Source organism: Equus asinus, chromosome 27, assembly GCF_041296235.1.
Source record: "Equus asinus isolate D_3611 breed Donkey chromosome 27, EquAss-T2T_v2, whole genome shotgun sequence".
NCBI lineage: Eukaryota > Metazoa > Chordata > Mammalia > Perissodactyla > Equidae > Equus > Equus asinus.
The window spans coordinates 3452022-3468094 of NC_091816.1; the positions used below are offsets into that span (position 1 = coordinate 3452022).

The 16073-nt window shown below is 40.3% G+C and overlaps 1 protein-coding gene across 1 annotated transcript in view; it reads left to right on the plus strand.

Moving 5' to 3' along the window:
- The window catches only part of ZMAT4 (zinc finger matrin-type 4), a 319392-nt gene that overhangs the window by 100199 nt on the left and 203120 nt on the right, over positions 1-16073 (plus strand). Inside the window, exon 3 of the mRNA XM_070499975.1 lies at positions 13024-13113. Coding sequence (XP_070356076.1) covers positions 13024-13113 — 90 coding nt within the window. The remainder of the gene's footprint in view (positions 1-13023; positions 13114-16073) is intronic.

Consider the following 16073-nt stretch of genomic DNA (forward strand, 5'->3'; position numbering starts at 1 on the left):
TCCGTGCACATCCTTTTACAATGGGAAACGTTCCTAATAAGTTTGCTGATTACTTTTTTCAGATTATACAAGTTACATGTACCCAGAAGTACTCTTCAAAATAGGATATAAAACCTTTGAAAATAAAGTTGACATTTCAAGTGTGCCAGAGGAAACTGACCTTGAAAATGTAAATTCTTTGTAAGTTGGAGAATCTCTTTGTTAGCCAGATGTTATACTGTTTTGTTTGTCCAATTTTTTTTTCACTATTGCGGTGCTAAAGTGAGGTCTATTTGAGTTATGTCTTATAGTCTGAGTCACCAGGCTGTTTATTTATTTATTTCAGCTTTTTTTGTGGTATAATTGACAAATGAATTTGTAAGATACTTAAAAAGTGTACATTGTGGTGATTTGATATAGGCACGCGTTATGAAAGGATTGCACCCACCTGGTCAATTAACGCAGCCATCACCTCATGTATTTATCATATTTCTCTTTTTTTTTGGTGAGAACATTTAAGTTCTACTCTCTTGGCAAACTTTAATGATACAATACAGTGTCGTCAACTATAGTCACCATGTTTTACATTAGATCCTCAGGCCTTATTCATCTTATAGCTGAAAGTTCGTACCTTTTACCAACCCTCCTTATTTCCCTTACCCCGCAGCTCCTGGCAACCGCCTTTCTACTGTCTGTTTCTATGAGTTTGACTTTTTGTTTATTTCTCCTTTTTAGATTTCATATAAAGTGATACCATGCAGTATTTGTCTTTTTCTCTCTGGCTTATCTCACTTAGCATGATGCCCTAAAGATCCATCAATGTGTCCAAAATAGCAGGATTTCCTTCATTCTCGTGACTAATACTACATTATACATATATGTATTTATTATATATTATATAATTATACATATACATTATATATTATATAATTATATACATTACATATATACATCTTCTTTATCCATTCATCCATCGATGGACGCTTAGGTTGTTTCCATATCTTGGCTGTTGTGAATAATGCTACAATGAACATGAGAGTGCAGATACCTTTTTGATATCCCATTTTCATTTCCTTTGGATATATTTCCAGAAGTATCTGGATCATATCGTGATTCTAACTTCAATTTTTTTGAGGAATCTCTATACTGTTTTCCTAGTGGCTGTGCCAGTTTACCTTCCCATCAACAGTGTACAAAGGTTTCCTTGCCAACACTTGTTATTTCTTGTCTTTATGACAATAAGCATTCTAACTTGTGAGGTGTGTGAGGTGATAATCTCATCGTGGTTTTGCTTTACATTTCCCTGACGATTAGCGATATTGAGCACCATTTCATGTATCATTGGCCATTTACATGTATGCTCTGGAAAAATGTCTATTCAACTCCTCTGCCCATTTTTAGCTGGATTGTTTTTTGTTGTTGTTATTGTAATTGAGTTGCATGAGTTCTTTATATATTTTGGATATTAACCCCTCCATGATTTGCAGATATTTTCTCCCATTCCATAGGTTGTCTTTTCATTCTCTTGATGGTTTTCTTTGCTGTGCAAAAGCTTTTAGTAGAAGGAAAGAAATATCAAAGAGCAAAGTGGAAATAAATGAAATAGAGACTAAAAAGACAATAGGAAAGAGCAACAAAACTAAGAGCTGGTATTTTGAAAGGATAAATAAAATAGACAAATCTTTCCTAGACTTACTAAGGCAAAAAGAGAGAGGACTCAAAAATAAAATTATGAATGAAAGAAGAGACATTACAACAGATACCACACAAATACAAAGGATCATAGAAGACTGCTATGAATAATTAGATGCCAACAAATTGAAGAACCTAGAAGAAATGGATAAAACCTAAAAACATACCACCTACCAAAACTGAATGATAAAGAAATAGAAAATGTGAACAGACTACTAATGAGTAAGGAGTTTTGATCAGTAATCAGAAACCTCCCAACCAAGAAAAGTCCAGGACCAGATGGCATCACTGGTGAATCTACCAAACAGTTAAAGAAGAATTAACACCAACCCTTCTCAAACTCTTCCAAAAAAGTAGAAGAGGAGGAAACAGTTCTAAACTCACTTTCCAAGGCCAGCATTACCCTGATACCAAAACCAGACAAGGACACTACAAGAAAAGAAAATTACGGCCTATTATCACTCACAAACATAGATGCAAAAATCCTCAACAATCTATTAACAAACCAAATTCAACAGTACATTAAAAGGATCATACAGCATGATCAAGTGGGATTTATTCCAAGGATGTAAGTATGGTTCAACCTCTGCAAATCAATCAATGTGATACACTACATCAACAAAGTGAAGGATAAAAATCACATGATCTTCTCAATAGATGCAGAAAAAGCATTTGACAAAATTCAACATCCATTCATGATAAAAACTCTCAACAAGCTGGATACCTCAACATAATAACGGCCATATATGACAAGCCCACAGCTAACATCACACTTAACAGTGAAACACTGAAAGCTTTTCCTCAAAGATCAGGAACATGACAAGGATGCTTACTCTCACCACTTTTATTCAACATAGTATTGGAAGTCCTAGCCACAGGAATTAGGCAAGACAAAAACAAAAGTCTTCCAAAATGGAAAGGAAGAAGTAAAACTGTCTCTATTTGTAGATAGCATATTATATGTAGAAAAACCTGAAGACTCCTCCAAAAAGCTGTTAAAACTAATAAATGAATTCAGTAAAGTTGCAGGGTACAAATCAATATACAAAAATCAGTTGCATTTCTATACAATAACAATGAACTATCCGAAAGAGAAATAAAGAAAACAATCTCATCTACAGTTGCATCAAAAAGAATAAAATACCTAGGAATAAATTTAATCAAGGAAGTGAAAGATCTGTACATTGAAAACTACAAGACATTGATGAAAGAAATCAAAGGAGACACGAAGAAATGGAAAGATATTCCACGCTCATTGATTGGAAGAATTAATATTGTTAAAATGTCCACACTACCCAAAGCAATCTACAGATTCAATGCAATCTCTATCAAAACTCCGAAGGCGTTTTTCACAGAATTGGAAACAATCCTAAAATTTGTATGGGACCACAAAAGACTCTGAACAGCTGAGGCAATCTTGAGAAAGAAGAACAAAGCTGGAGGTATCACACTGCCTGATTTCAATCAATATTACAAAGCTATAATAATCAAATAGGCATAAAAATAAATACGTGGATCAATGGAACAGAATAGAGAGCCCAGAAATAAACCCACAGATATATGGTCAATTAATTTATGACAAAGGAGCCAAGAATATACAATGGGAAAAGGATAATGTCTTTGATAAATGGTGCTGGAAAAACTGGACAGCCACATGTAAAAGGAGGAAACTGGACCTCATCTTACACTGTACACAAAAATCAACTCAAAGTGGATTAGACTTGAATGTAAGACCTGAAACCATAAAACTCCTAGAAGAAAACGTAGCAGGTAAGCTCCTTGGCATCAGTCTTGGCGATGATATTTTTGGATTTGACACCAAAAGTAAAGGCAACAGAAACAAACATAAGCAAGTGGGACTATGAAACAAAAACAGACCACAGAACAAAAAGCTTCTGCTCCCCTGGCTATTTAAGTAGTTAACAAGCGTTTGTAGAGGAGCTCCTCCGTGTAGAAATTTTAAAGGTGCATTGTGGGGATAGATTAGGACTATAAAAATAACCAAAAATTGGGAATTCAGTCATAAGAACAGAGTTCAGTTTGAGAATAATTATATGGTACATGCTAAGGAGTATAAAATAATAGGGTAAAAGAGAACTTAAAGTGAAAATGTTATACAGAGTAAAGAGGTCACAGCCGAGCCTTGCTGCTGCTCTCGTCCTTGTCGTGGTCGTCTGGGTGATTGTCCTGCCTTGCTGGGCCAGTCGTCTTCCACAAGGGAGGAGACTCTGTTTTACCTCGGTTTCTTCACAGACTAAACCTCACTCCATGCGAGGAAGTGGAGACGGCATTAGTGTTTGCCCGTGGCAGGAGTGGGGTTAATCTTGCAAGACTTCACACAGTGTTGTTTTCATAGAGTGCTAGCATTTTTCTTATTCCAGACATGAATTGTATAAGAGAAATCAAGAGATTTGGGGAAATGCTAGCCCAAGGTTGGCTTGTACTATTTAGGCTTTCCCATTTTGGAAGAATTTGATAGCTTTGTTACTTCGACTCACCCTGTCCTCTCTGACCACACTGGCTTTATTGTTTCTCTCGTCTCTAACTTTAACTTCTTTACAAGGGGCTTCTGGGGGAATATCATTTTTGTTTTTGTTTTTTTACCCCAAACAGCAAAAGAGAGGACTCCATGAGGCCTATCACATTATTTATCCTCTGGTGTTCTCTTATTTCGCACACGGCTCTGCTTAAAATACACAGACATCATGGAGACATATTTAGCTCTGTCCTCACACCACGTAAAAATGGTTCCTCTGTGCTTTGGTGGTAATTCAATTTTTTGAGTTGCAAGACTTTGATTTAAAATTGTAATGGATTGGTGTAGTCCCTTGTGTAGGCAGACAGAAGTACGGATTTAGTGCAAACACGTTTACACAATTATGAATCCTGCACATCCCACCATACATGTTTTTCTCCAGCAAAAATTCACGTTTTCCTACTGCTTGTTTAAGATAAGCGTTTCTCGTTTCAACTGCTCTTTTAAAAATGTTTCAGAGAAAAATAAAGTGACCCAATTCTAGAAACTTTGAGGCTGTCCTTTTACTTGTGAAAAATGGACTGATTACTGTGTAAAGAGAAAAGACCCTGAGAGGGCATCTAGTTTAGCGGATGGCATACGTCGTGGTCAGCTTGGGCGGCCATAAAATACCAAAGAATGGTGGCTTACACAACAGACATTTACTCTTTCAGAGTTCTGGAAACCAGAAGTCTTCCAGCAAGGTGCCAGCAGGGTTGGTTTCTGGTGAAGCCTCTCTTCCTGGTTTGTGAAAGGCCACCTTCCTGCTGGGGCCTCACGTGACCTTTGCTCTGTGCATGCAGAAAGAGGACGAGCTCTCTGGGTCTCTTCCTCATCTTGAAAGGAGACCAGTCCTGCTGGATTAGGACCCTACCCTTCTGAACCCATTCAACCTTAACTACCTATCTCAAAATACAGTAACACTGGGAGTTAGAGCTTCAACATATGAATTTTGGGGCACATAATTTGGTCCATAACAGCACTAATGCCCCGTACCCTATAATTAAAAACTAAGAGACATATTACCCTAGGCCACACACAGGATAAATGAGACTGTACTAAGCCAGCATCTGGTGAGTCGGGATTCTTGGAAACAGTGGAGGAATTGACTCTGCCTTGTCCCAAACCTGCTCTTCCCAACAAGCTGGATCTGCGTGTGCCATGGCGTCTGCGGCAATATGACGCACTCTGCATCTTGACTTTTGTACCGGTTGCAGCAATTCCTCAGTTTCTTCAGAGCTTATGCTTTGAATTCAGACTTCATCAGTTCACCTACTGAGAGTGTTTCCTCCAGCGTGCACGCTCTGCAAAATGCCTGCAGGAGTTGTCGCTCCGAACTCTCTTTGGTCTGCAGGCTTTCGGCTTCTCTCTGACCTGCACTGTAGCAGTGGGGGATGGAGATGGAAATCGATGGGTGATGGGTTTTGTTTCATTTTTAGAATGGAAGGGAATCTATAGCAATTATGTACACAACACTTTCACATAATCATTTTAATTAATCAAGGGTCTTGGGCTCTTTTTCTGGGATTGCCTCATCCTTTCATTCATGTGTTCAATCACTCAACCGACAAATCTTTATCGAGCACCGACTATGTGTCAGCCATGGTGATAGATCATGGGGATGCAACAATGAACAAAACAGATGTAATCCCTGTTGTCTGAGAATGCATAAGTTGTGGGATCTTGAGCAAGTCTCTTGATCTTTCTGAGCCTTATTTTCCTCATCTTGAGATAGGACTATTAGAATGGTAAAACTTCAGTGTTGGAATGAATCTTTCAAATTATAATTTTTCCCTCTAATTATTGGGATGATTAGGTCTGTTAAGGAATTTGGAAAATTCAAAAAAAGCATATGTAAGGAAAATTAAAATTACCTGTGATCCATGATAAACAGTGTTAATCCTTTGGTATGTTTCTTTCTAGACACATCTTCCTTCATCCTTGCTTCCTTGCTCGGTCTACGCACGCGCGCTCCTATATACACACATATATTTTTGTTTAAAAATTCTGGCATCATTTATATTCTGGTTTGAAACTGACACTTTTTTTCTTAGTATTATTTCATAGATATTTTTCATGTCATTGAATATTATTGTAATACTTGTTAATTGCCATCTGGTGATCTATCATATAAATATAATATTTATCCCTCTCGTTCGGGACGTTAACTTATTTTCTCATTTTCCTATTATGAGTAAATGGCAATACCCGTCTCTGATTGCTTCCTTAAAATAAATTCATAGAAGTAGCATTGTTGAGTCAAACAAGTTTTTGCCTTTTGAATATATATTGCAAAATTTCCATCTCGGAAGATTGTCTCAATTTACATGCCTTTAGCTGTGATCAAGAGTGCCAGCTTTCCTGCATCTTCACCAATATGGATATAGATATGTATATTTTGTAATTTTTTGCCAATTTAATGGATGAAAATATGTACTTTTTAGTTTAAAAATTATAAGGTAGAATTTGGATGAGCTTCTTTGTGTATACCTTTTAGTTATTTGCATTTCTACAATTCTTATTTATATCATTTGCCTATTTTGTGTTGTTTTTTTCCTTATAAATTTGTGAAGGCACTTTCTACCTTAACGGTGTTAAACTGTTTTCTTTTACATGTTGCAAATATTTTTCCTACTTTGTGGTTTGCCTCTTACATGTATATATTTCACTGATCAAAAACACATTTTTTTGTAACCATATCTATCAATCTTGCTTCTTTTGCTTTGTTGTTTAGAAAATTTTCCATTCACAAAGTTATATAGATTTTCCAAGTTTTCTTTTTGTTTTCAAATTACTGGGTCTATTTTGGGACTTTTTATTCTATTCCGTTTGTTCTGCCATCAAAGCCACCCCGTATTTGGTCTAGTCTTTCATATGTAAGATCTCCAGTATCATTTTCTCCCCACTTGCTCATCCTATTCCTTTCTGTCCTAGGAAGTGTGTCTGTCTTGACTTCCACACTGATTTGCAGTGTTGATTCTGTGCTTGAACTGCTATGAAAGACCTTCAAAATTACACTCTGATGTTTTTAATGTCCTTCCTCTATTGACTCAGATAGCACGTCTTCCTCTTAATTAGTTGTCATCTCACTTTTAGCTTTTACTCTCAGTTTGTATTTTCTTGAATTAAATGACACAAAACTTGTGCCATTTAAAACTTACTTCTATTTATTGTAGTAAATATTGTGCAAAGAATTGCTTGATGTCTCCTCCTTGAGAGTTTCTCCAAAGTGTTCTTTTGTGTCACAGAATTTTTTTGTAGGTGTCACTCATCCTTGGCAGAACGGAAGCTTACGAAGGCTGCACATGTCCCTGGTGGGTGTGGATTGGCCTGTAATCCTTTCACATAGTCCACCTGAATCCTTTTAGGATCTTCTGATCCGATTTCAGCTATAGGACTGGATTACAGACCATTCCAGTAGCCCAGCAGACTGGGAGGAGGTCTGGACCCTGGGCATTGGGCAGTTCCAGCGGAAGAGTTTTGTTTCTTCCTTCTAGGGGCCAGTTTTCTCTTCCTAGTTTTTGCTTGGCCCATCTTCCACTCTAGTTACTGGAAGTTTCTATGTCCAACCTCCTCCCTGTGGTTGATCAGGAAAGATGCGTCATTCTGGCATGGAGCTCACTTATCAGAGGGGGTCTCCAACTCGCGTTTTCTCTCTTTGGTTTATCTGCATGTAACCTTGGCTTCCTAGTAAAATTGTGCTACAGCTTTTCTAGCGCCCAGCCCTGGCGTCCTCAGCCTCTGAGTGCTAAGTGGTGTTCTGCCAGGATGTCTTCTCCTTCTTCCTGAGCGAGGGAGACCCTATCTTCCGTCTGCTAGTCATCCTCGGGAGCCAGGAAGTGAGAACCTTGGGATTCATTGCTTTCCCTTGATCGGCTTCTCTTTACCCTGGAACAAGTAGAAATACCTCAAAATTGGTGGCACGTGATAATCACTCTTCTGTAATTATCAGTCTGTTCCAGGTTTTCCCTTTTTCTCATAGTCCTCGGCTTTTTTTTAGCTGGTTTCTGGAAGAGGTATAATTAGATACCTACGATAAAATAAGATGCTGCAGACTTAACTAGGAAATCAGGAATGGGTCTTAAAGCTTATTTGAAATAACACCTCTCCTCACAGCCTCACAACTGTGATTCGAGGATAAAACGAGATGATAAATGTGGAAGGACTTTGAAGGCTGTTTGGAGCATGCTGCAAATACAAAGTTGCGCTGTTATCTCGGCATTTTATGAGACCAGAAATCAGTAGCCTTGTTGGAAGCAAATTTGAGTTGTGAATTTTTTAAGGGAGTATGTGATAATGGAAGATGGTTATTTAGGTGACGCACAAAGCCATTCTATTTCTGTGTTTCGCCCCCTTCTTTCACAGCAATACGTCTGAAAATAGAGGTTTGTCTTGTTCTTTATCCCTCCAAAGAAAAGGCTGGCCTGAATTTGCACTTTAGACTGTTTCTTTGAGTGCCAAGAGATTGTTTCAGCAAAAGAAAGTAATCTGCAGATAGGTGTGCCCCTGCGCAGTGCCCAGCATCGGGGGCAAGGCTTTAATTAAAATGGAAGAGTTGGTAATTTCTGGCCTATCTGGGAAGCTTAAAGTTGATGTGGTTTGAATGAAAGTAATGACTTTTGCTTAAAATGCAAATATTAATGCAAGAAGGAGCCTGGGCCTGACTCTCGGTGCAATTGAAAGAGACTGTAATTTCTTTTTCATTTCACATCTTCTCCCTCAAAGTAATGGTCCTTTTCCCTCCTGAAACTCTGTAATATATACATTTAATCTGTAAGGCGTTTTTTTTCCTCCTTAAAAAAGTTCTTTTCAGTTGGCAGTTGGTCTGTGTTTTGAAACTCCCAAAAGCAGTGCAAATTTTAAGTATTGACAAGTCTTTGAAAAAGTCATAAGTGTTTGTTGTTGCTCATGTGTATTTGGATGACATACCCAGTTTCAGGAGTAGCTTTCTTCCAGGTCTTCTCAGTGTGGTTGTCAGGCCAGCATCTGCCATGCATCCCCATAGTCTCTGTTCATACACGGGAAGAGCAAGTGGCCAAGCTGTGAAAAGTAGGCATGTTCACCATGGCGTTCGTATGTGCCAGTATGAAGTTTTCAAATTTGAAGCAACATGTCTTGCTCTTGGATTAAGGAGGCTTATCTAAATTACCAAGTTTGCAATGAATTGCAATGAAAAAATTTGCATTTTGAATGTTGGTAAGACGTTAAAAAAGATAAATGGAAATGTGGTCAATTATACCAATATATGTTAAAAGCGTTCCAGACCATTGATGCTTTTTACTAATTACAATCATCGTGAGTAAAATGTATACTTAATGAGGAATTACAATGGCTTGAGCATTGTGAAATTATTTTTTATATTAAAGGTAAATTTGTTATAGCATTAAAAAATGAAAACCGTCCGTACTTCTTCTACTCTAAGTCATGCTTTTTTCCTTTTCACTTATGATTGATATACTTATAAATATTTGTTTAATTTAATCACAGTATACAAACAATTTTGAGTTTAGCATTTTTCCTTCACTATTCATTATGTGGAAAGCATTTTCTTCTGTTTCCAACTGACATGAGGGCCTTCCATGGCTGCTTTAACCAATCTCCTATTGGTAAATACGTAGCTGTCTCCCATTTTTTTTTGGTCCTATTTAGATAGCGCTGCAAGCAATATCTTTGCTCGAAAGTAATTTTAATTTTTCTTAGGGAAGGGGCTTTTTTTGTTTTTGTTTTTCAGAATAAATTGAAAGGAGTGAGATTACTGTGCCAAATGTCAAGCAATTTGGGGTAGTTAAGGGGTTGGGAGGAACCAGTGGGAGGAAGACATGGTGTGTGACTCAGTGTGCCGTCTTGAGGAAGAGGGGCGTGTGTCAGGAAGCCAGGAGAGGACTCACCAGCAGCGCTCCACCCTATCTGTGCAGGCCCAGCGCTGAGGCAGGCCAGCTGTCGAGCACCAAGGAGCATTCTGCTAGGAACCTTTTTCCTTTTGTCAACCAACATCATCTGGACGTGGTTTTGGGTTTGAATCAGACTAACTAGGAAGGTGACTCCACACGGCTCTCGCTGAGAAGTGGGCTGTCCTCAGGGCCTTTACTTCCCACCGAGTGCGGCTCGGCTTGTGGCAGGGAAGGCACGGGATCCAGCCCAAGCCGCCTGGAAAAAGCAGCTTGGCAAAAGGGATTTGGCTAAATGGTGCATTAGAACACCTCCACCGTCCTTCCAGAAGCAGGTGGTGTTTGCCAAAGCACGGCTTCTCTTCACCCCTCCACAAGGGCAGCGGCAGCATGTGTTGTGCAGTCAGTCCTTCCATCAAACCTGGGAGCTGGGGAAGCTGAAGGAGAAAAACAGGCATTTAATGAACTGTCGCTAATAAGCCTCAGATCCCAGCATCACTAGTCACTGATGGCTTCACAGCCGAGTTTATCACGTACTTCCCTGTTCTTTTCAGCTAACGAGTCCTTACTAGTTTTGTCAAACTGCAATTAAATAACCCAGTGAACTTTGCCTTTGCTGGAAGTAGTCTTTTTGAAAGAAATGTTGTGTTTTCGGGAAAGAGAAGAAAACCAACCGCAAAACAGACCGCATTATGAGATTTCCGGTTTTGCGATGATTTTATTCTCTGGGATCCAGGGCTTCGAGTGGATTGATGCTGCAGGAACTGTGAGAAGAAGTTCTTTTATGGTGACAAATGCAAAATTGAAAACCCACTTCAGCCGCATTTTGCTCACACTGTTAGCACTTCATCTTTTCGCCAATTGCCCGTCTGCCGTGGGTTGCACCAGCCCAGGCTCTCTGGCCACCTTCAGCATCTTGCAGGGTTTTTTTTTCTTTTTTTAAAAGATTTTATTTTTTCCTTTTTCTCCCCAAAGCTCCCCGGTACATAGTTGTGTATTCTTCATTGTGGGTTCTTCTAGTTGTGGCATGTGGGACACTGCCTCAGCGTGGTCTGATGAGCAGTACCATGTCCGCGCCCAGGATTCGTACTAACGAAACACTGGTCCGCCTGCAGCGGAGCGCTCGAACTTAACCACTTGGCCACGGGGCCAGCCCCCATCTTGCAGGTTTTTAAGTGTCCCTTTTCATTTTTTTGACTGTAGCAGTATTCCTAATATTACCACTACTCCTTACCTCCAAAAAACCAACAAAACTGTAGAAAATGTAGACAGATTCTACTAATCAACATATTTATATGCAGAAAGAGAAATGCCAGTCTGTGCTGTGACCTTCTCAAAGACACGCAGAAGCTGAAGAATAATGTTGAAATCATTTGACCACAGGTCCACATTGGTCTCTGTTTCTCTGTCCTACCAATCTTTCAGGCAAACAAGAGTGTGGATAAGCCTTGATTAAAACTCACTATGCAACTTAGAAATGGCTACAAATATAGTTCCAAATCATACTTTAGTACTTTTACATGTGTGCAATGTTTTTTATGTTCCATTAGTACTTTTAAACCCATTTAAAGGCCTTAAAAGTGTTCAAGGACTGTTAAAAGCACAGTCTTCTTGCTCTAGGCACAATAAAGGAACTGAAAAAGTGATAAATGAGGAAAACCAGACAGAAAGGATTTACAATGCATCCTGTAAACAAGATGCAACTTGCTGTGTGTGCTCTGAAAATCACTTTGCCTTTGTGGCTAACCCATGAGGGTAAACCATTGGCTAGAATCAGCTGGGAATAAAGGCAAAGTGAAATCAAGGCCCAGAAAAGAAGGAAATTATCTCTGAGAAAAGGAAGGGGATGGGGGCCTGGAATTAGGCAGCAGTGGGTTAAAGGAGAGTTCCCATTATAGAGACCTCAGTGGAACCAAAGTTGGGGACTGGTGTAGTCAGTAGCAAGAAATGCTTACATTGTGTGGATTGCAGTTTTTCATATGCAATGTCTCATTTGATTCTCATGGCAACCCCAATAAATATTATTATGTTCTTTTTGCATATGGAGAAAATGAGACTCATTTTGGCTATAAACCCAAATTGGAGTGAGTGACTTGTTCAATATTACACACTAGAAAGTGGTAAGGCCGGAACTGAGGTGCTGAACTTCTGACTATTTTATTATAGTGCTCTTTTCACTCTGCCGTCCCGCCTCGGGTAGCATCTGGGAAGTCAGAACTACAGTATTCTTTAAAGGTGAGGGGAGTTCTGGTGGGCTGTCAGCTGAACAACAGAGTAGAGGAAAGATGGAACTAGGAAGGGAGCAATTTCTCCACGCTGGGCGTGGATCAGTCAGGACAGGCAGAAATCCATAGTCCCGCTCATCCTGCAAGAGCTGGGGTTTTATTTGTTCAATGACACCTGCCTGTTTGTATGTAGCTTGGGCTCTGATCAGCCCTCAGACTTGGATACAATATCTTTTGTTTGCTCATGATATCTGACTTTGGAAAATCCCTTTTGATAGCTTATTAAGGAGGCTCAGATATGGGAGAACCAGAGGAACAGACTTCTACTGGAGGCGCTGTGTGTGCCAGCTCCTCAGGGCAGGGCAGCAGGAGCGAGAGAGAAGGTAGGGGACCTGGCTCTCCACCACCGATGATCCTTATGTTATTCTCTTTGCAGACCTGTTCTTACTTTTGAGGACAGTTACATATATTGTTCACTTCAGGTTAAAAGATCCCAGTGGTTTTACCCTTCTTCATTAACTGTGTTTTCTAATCTTGAAATTATCTTGGCTTTATGACCTTGGGCAAGTCATTTACCCTATCGGAAACTTCATCCCATGTAACTCACAGGAGCGTGTGGAAATGTTTTCTAACGTGAGTACTTCTTGGCATTGGCAGTGGCTATGTTTCCAAGGATTTAAAATGCCTTCTCTTTCACGGTGTCTTCTCTGCTTTTCCTTCCCAGAGTCGAAAACATGCAAGCAAAGTCCGACTGTATTACATGCTTCACCCCAGGGACGGCGGGTGTCCTGCCAAGAGGCTCCGGTCAGAAAATGTGAGTATCTGCACCATGTGATATTCTTAGAGGATTTGTTCTATTTGCTAAGAATTTTGCAGGTCTAAGAATTGAGGTCATGTCCAGCTGAGTGGGAAAGCTAAGTGATTAGAAATAGTTCTCATCAAGTATTACAGAAAATGTTACGTGTAAACAAGTCCTCTTTTTCCTGCCAGAACTTGCCAGTCTAGTCTTGGAAGGCTTTTGGTGATGCCGCACTGGGACTGCGCAGAGAAAGACGGTACAGAGCGAGGTGGGTGAGGGGAGACAGGAGCCGTCAGAAGACAGAGAGCAGGGCAGACACGGCCTGAGGGGCAAACCTGTCAGAAATATCAGATCCTTTGCTTTTTACATATTTTACTTTTCCTTTGGTGTGTAAAACAGAATGCCAATTGATTCCTTTATAAGGAAGACTGCACATCTTGGAAATAAAAATACTCAGGGTTTTGGTCAGTGCCCCCTCTCCCTGAGGGAGCATTTACTTGGGAAGACAAATGATGATTAGAAAGGTGCTCAGAAGGTATAAAGTCAGAGCAAAGGGTTTACTTCAGCCAGGCCAAGGCAAAGACTGATGAAGTACGTGTTCCTGCCTCCCAGCAGGGGCTGCTTTTCCTAGTGAGTGGAATGTTCAGAGCCATCCATCGCAGAGGCCCCCGAGGTAAACACTGTGGGTCAGACACCGAATTTCCTCGCCTGTCGAGTTCCGAGGAGGCTGCAGGCATGGAATTCATACCCCACACTGCCACTTGTGCTTATGATCCTGTTTTCCTTCTGCTGCCATATAGATGTTGGTCTTCTTTTCTTATTAAAAATTAATATGTGATCATTGAATAAGCTTGACAAAAACTGTGCTTGTGTATTCTTCACAGGTGAAAAAGAAAGAGCAAGTGAATAGCATGTGACCAAAGGCAGTGAGTGTCAGGGCTGGTGTTAATGAATTCCAAGCCATGCCTCTTAGCATCCCAAAATAAGCTGTTAATAGGCAGACTAATCTGAAACAGTGTGGGGTTTTCTTTACTGCCTTGGTGAAGCAGGATTTAGAGCTTATTGGAGGCAAAAGATGTCACAAAAACGTTGCAAGCTGCCAAGGAGTGGGACTGAGACTAGCGCTGTTAGGTCTTAGCTCTATGACCTCGGGCAAATAATTGATCTCTCTGAGCCTCAGTTCCCTCAATGAGGCTGTAATCGTCAGACTTCCCTCAGTGCGCTTTGTGAATATGCAATGAAATGATAGGTAATGAGGTATACCGCTACATGCCAGAGACTGAGGAAACAGATAAATAAGACCCAGACTTGCTGTAAAGAAACTCATGGTATAGTGAGGGAGATTAATATTGTATAAAAAATAGTGATAATGTCACAGAGTAGGTGTTCATTAATATTCTGCACAAAGTCCCATGGGGACAAAGGGCAAGTGAGTCATACCAGGGCAATCCAGTCAGGGAAGGTGTTCCTCAAGAGTTGGCATTTGAGCTGGGGTCTTCGGGCTTGAAAGGACTGTACCAGATGGAGGCAGTGGGAGTGAGGAAGGGGGACAGGTGCATTCTTAGGTATATTAACATCAAAAGAACTTTTGAAGCCACAGGAGAGTCAGCCTAAGCCAGTTTTCGTGTCATCTCAGAATCCTGTAGCTACGCTGAAGTCATTCTTTCCGTCAGGTATATTAACAGAAAGAACAGAATTAGCTTTTTTGCCTTCCCTGGAAATTATCCAGCAATGGTGCTGTATTCCTTCATTCAATGGCCATTTATTGTCTTATCTAATAGTCAGAAGCAATGGGGTTCATGGACACTCGACAATTGGCTCTTTGAATAGATTATTTTTCATCCACTCAAGTACTAATCATGAATATTGCACTTACTTACATCTGAGCTCCTAAGGAGGGCTCGATCGCGCAGGCGGAAACAGGGTGCTGGGCTCGGGCTGGTGTTACTTGAGGACATGGCCAGACCCATGATTCACCCCACTCAGGCTCTGGTTCTGCCAGAAACCTTGGGGTTTATGGAGGGGAAGATGTTTGGATTTTAGAGCAAGAAGTATTTGCAAGGATTCTTTACTAAAAACTCCTTGGAGAACGTTTTCCTCTGGTGTATCCTGGGTTTTGAACAGCTTGATCTAGCAATGATTTATTTATTAAATCCTTTTTCTGTAATTTATTCATCATAGTATAAAAGTGAATCCATAAACAGGAAAAGCAACATAGTGATCTTACCTTTTTATAAGAGACGGTGGATGCTTTTATTAGGCTGTGTGTATTTTTCATAGGTGAATATGTCATTTCCATTAGGCATCTTGATGTACTGGATGCAGTGTGGAAGCCACCGTGTCCCTCTCCAGGGCTCTGAGTGTTGATGTGGGTAATTATTTGGACCAGCTTTCTTTCGTACAGACTCACACCTAAGGGTTGAGAGACTACATATATGAATGGACGATGGCCGGGTTATATATAAAAGTAGAACTTTGACTCACCATCTGCAGCAACCAGTTCAGAAAACCAACTCATCCACGTACAATAACCAGCCCACGAAGCCTGCCAGCTGTCAGTCAGTCTTACGGGAAGTCACACCTCTATCTCTGGTAACAATCCAGGAAGCCAAACAATAACCTTGTAACAATAGGCCCCAAATGGCCAGGGCTTGATTAGTAGCTTATAGCTTCCCTAATTTTTGTCCCTGATTCCAACTTAGGACCAACCAGAAACAGCTAAATATGTACCCCTAACCAATCACATAGGATGGCCACTTCTCATTAGCCCACTGACAGCTCCCCCACACCAGCAGCCTCCAATCAGGGCACAACTGAAACCTTCCCCTTTTTCCCATTACAAAGCTTTCCCACTTCTCTGCCTGCTTTGAATCTCCTCCAAATACAGGTGATGTTGGCTGACTCCCTCGCTATAGCAAGCTCTAAATAAATAGCCTTTCTTGTTCTCATTTGGTTGGGCTTTGTTTATTTCCGCA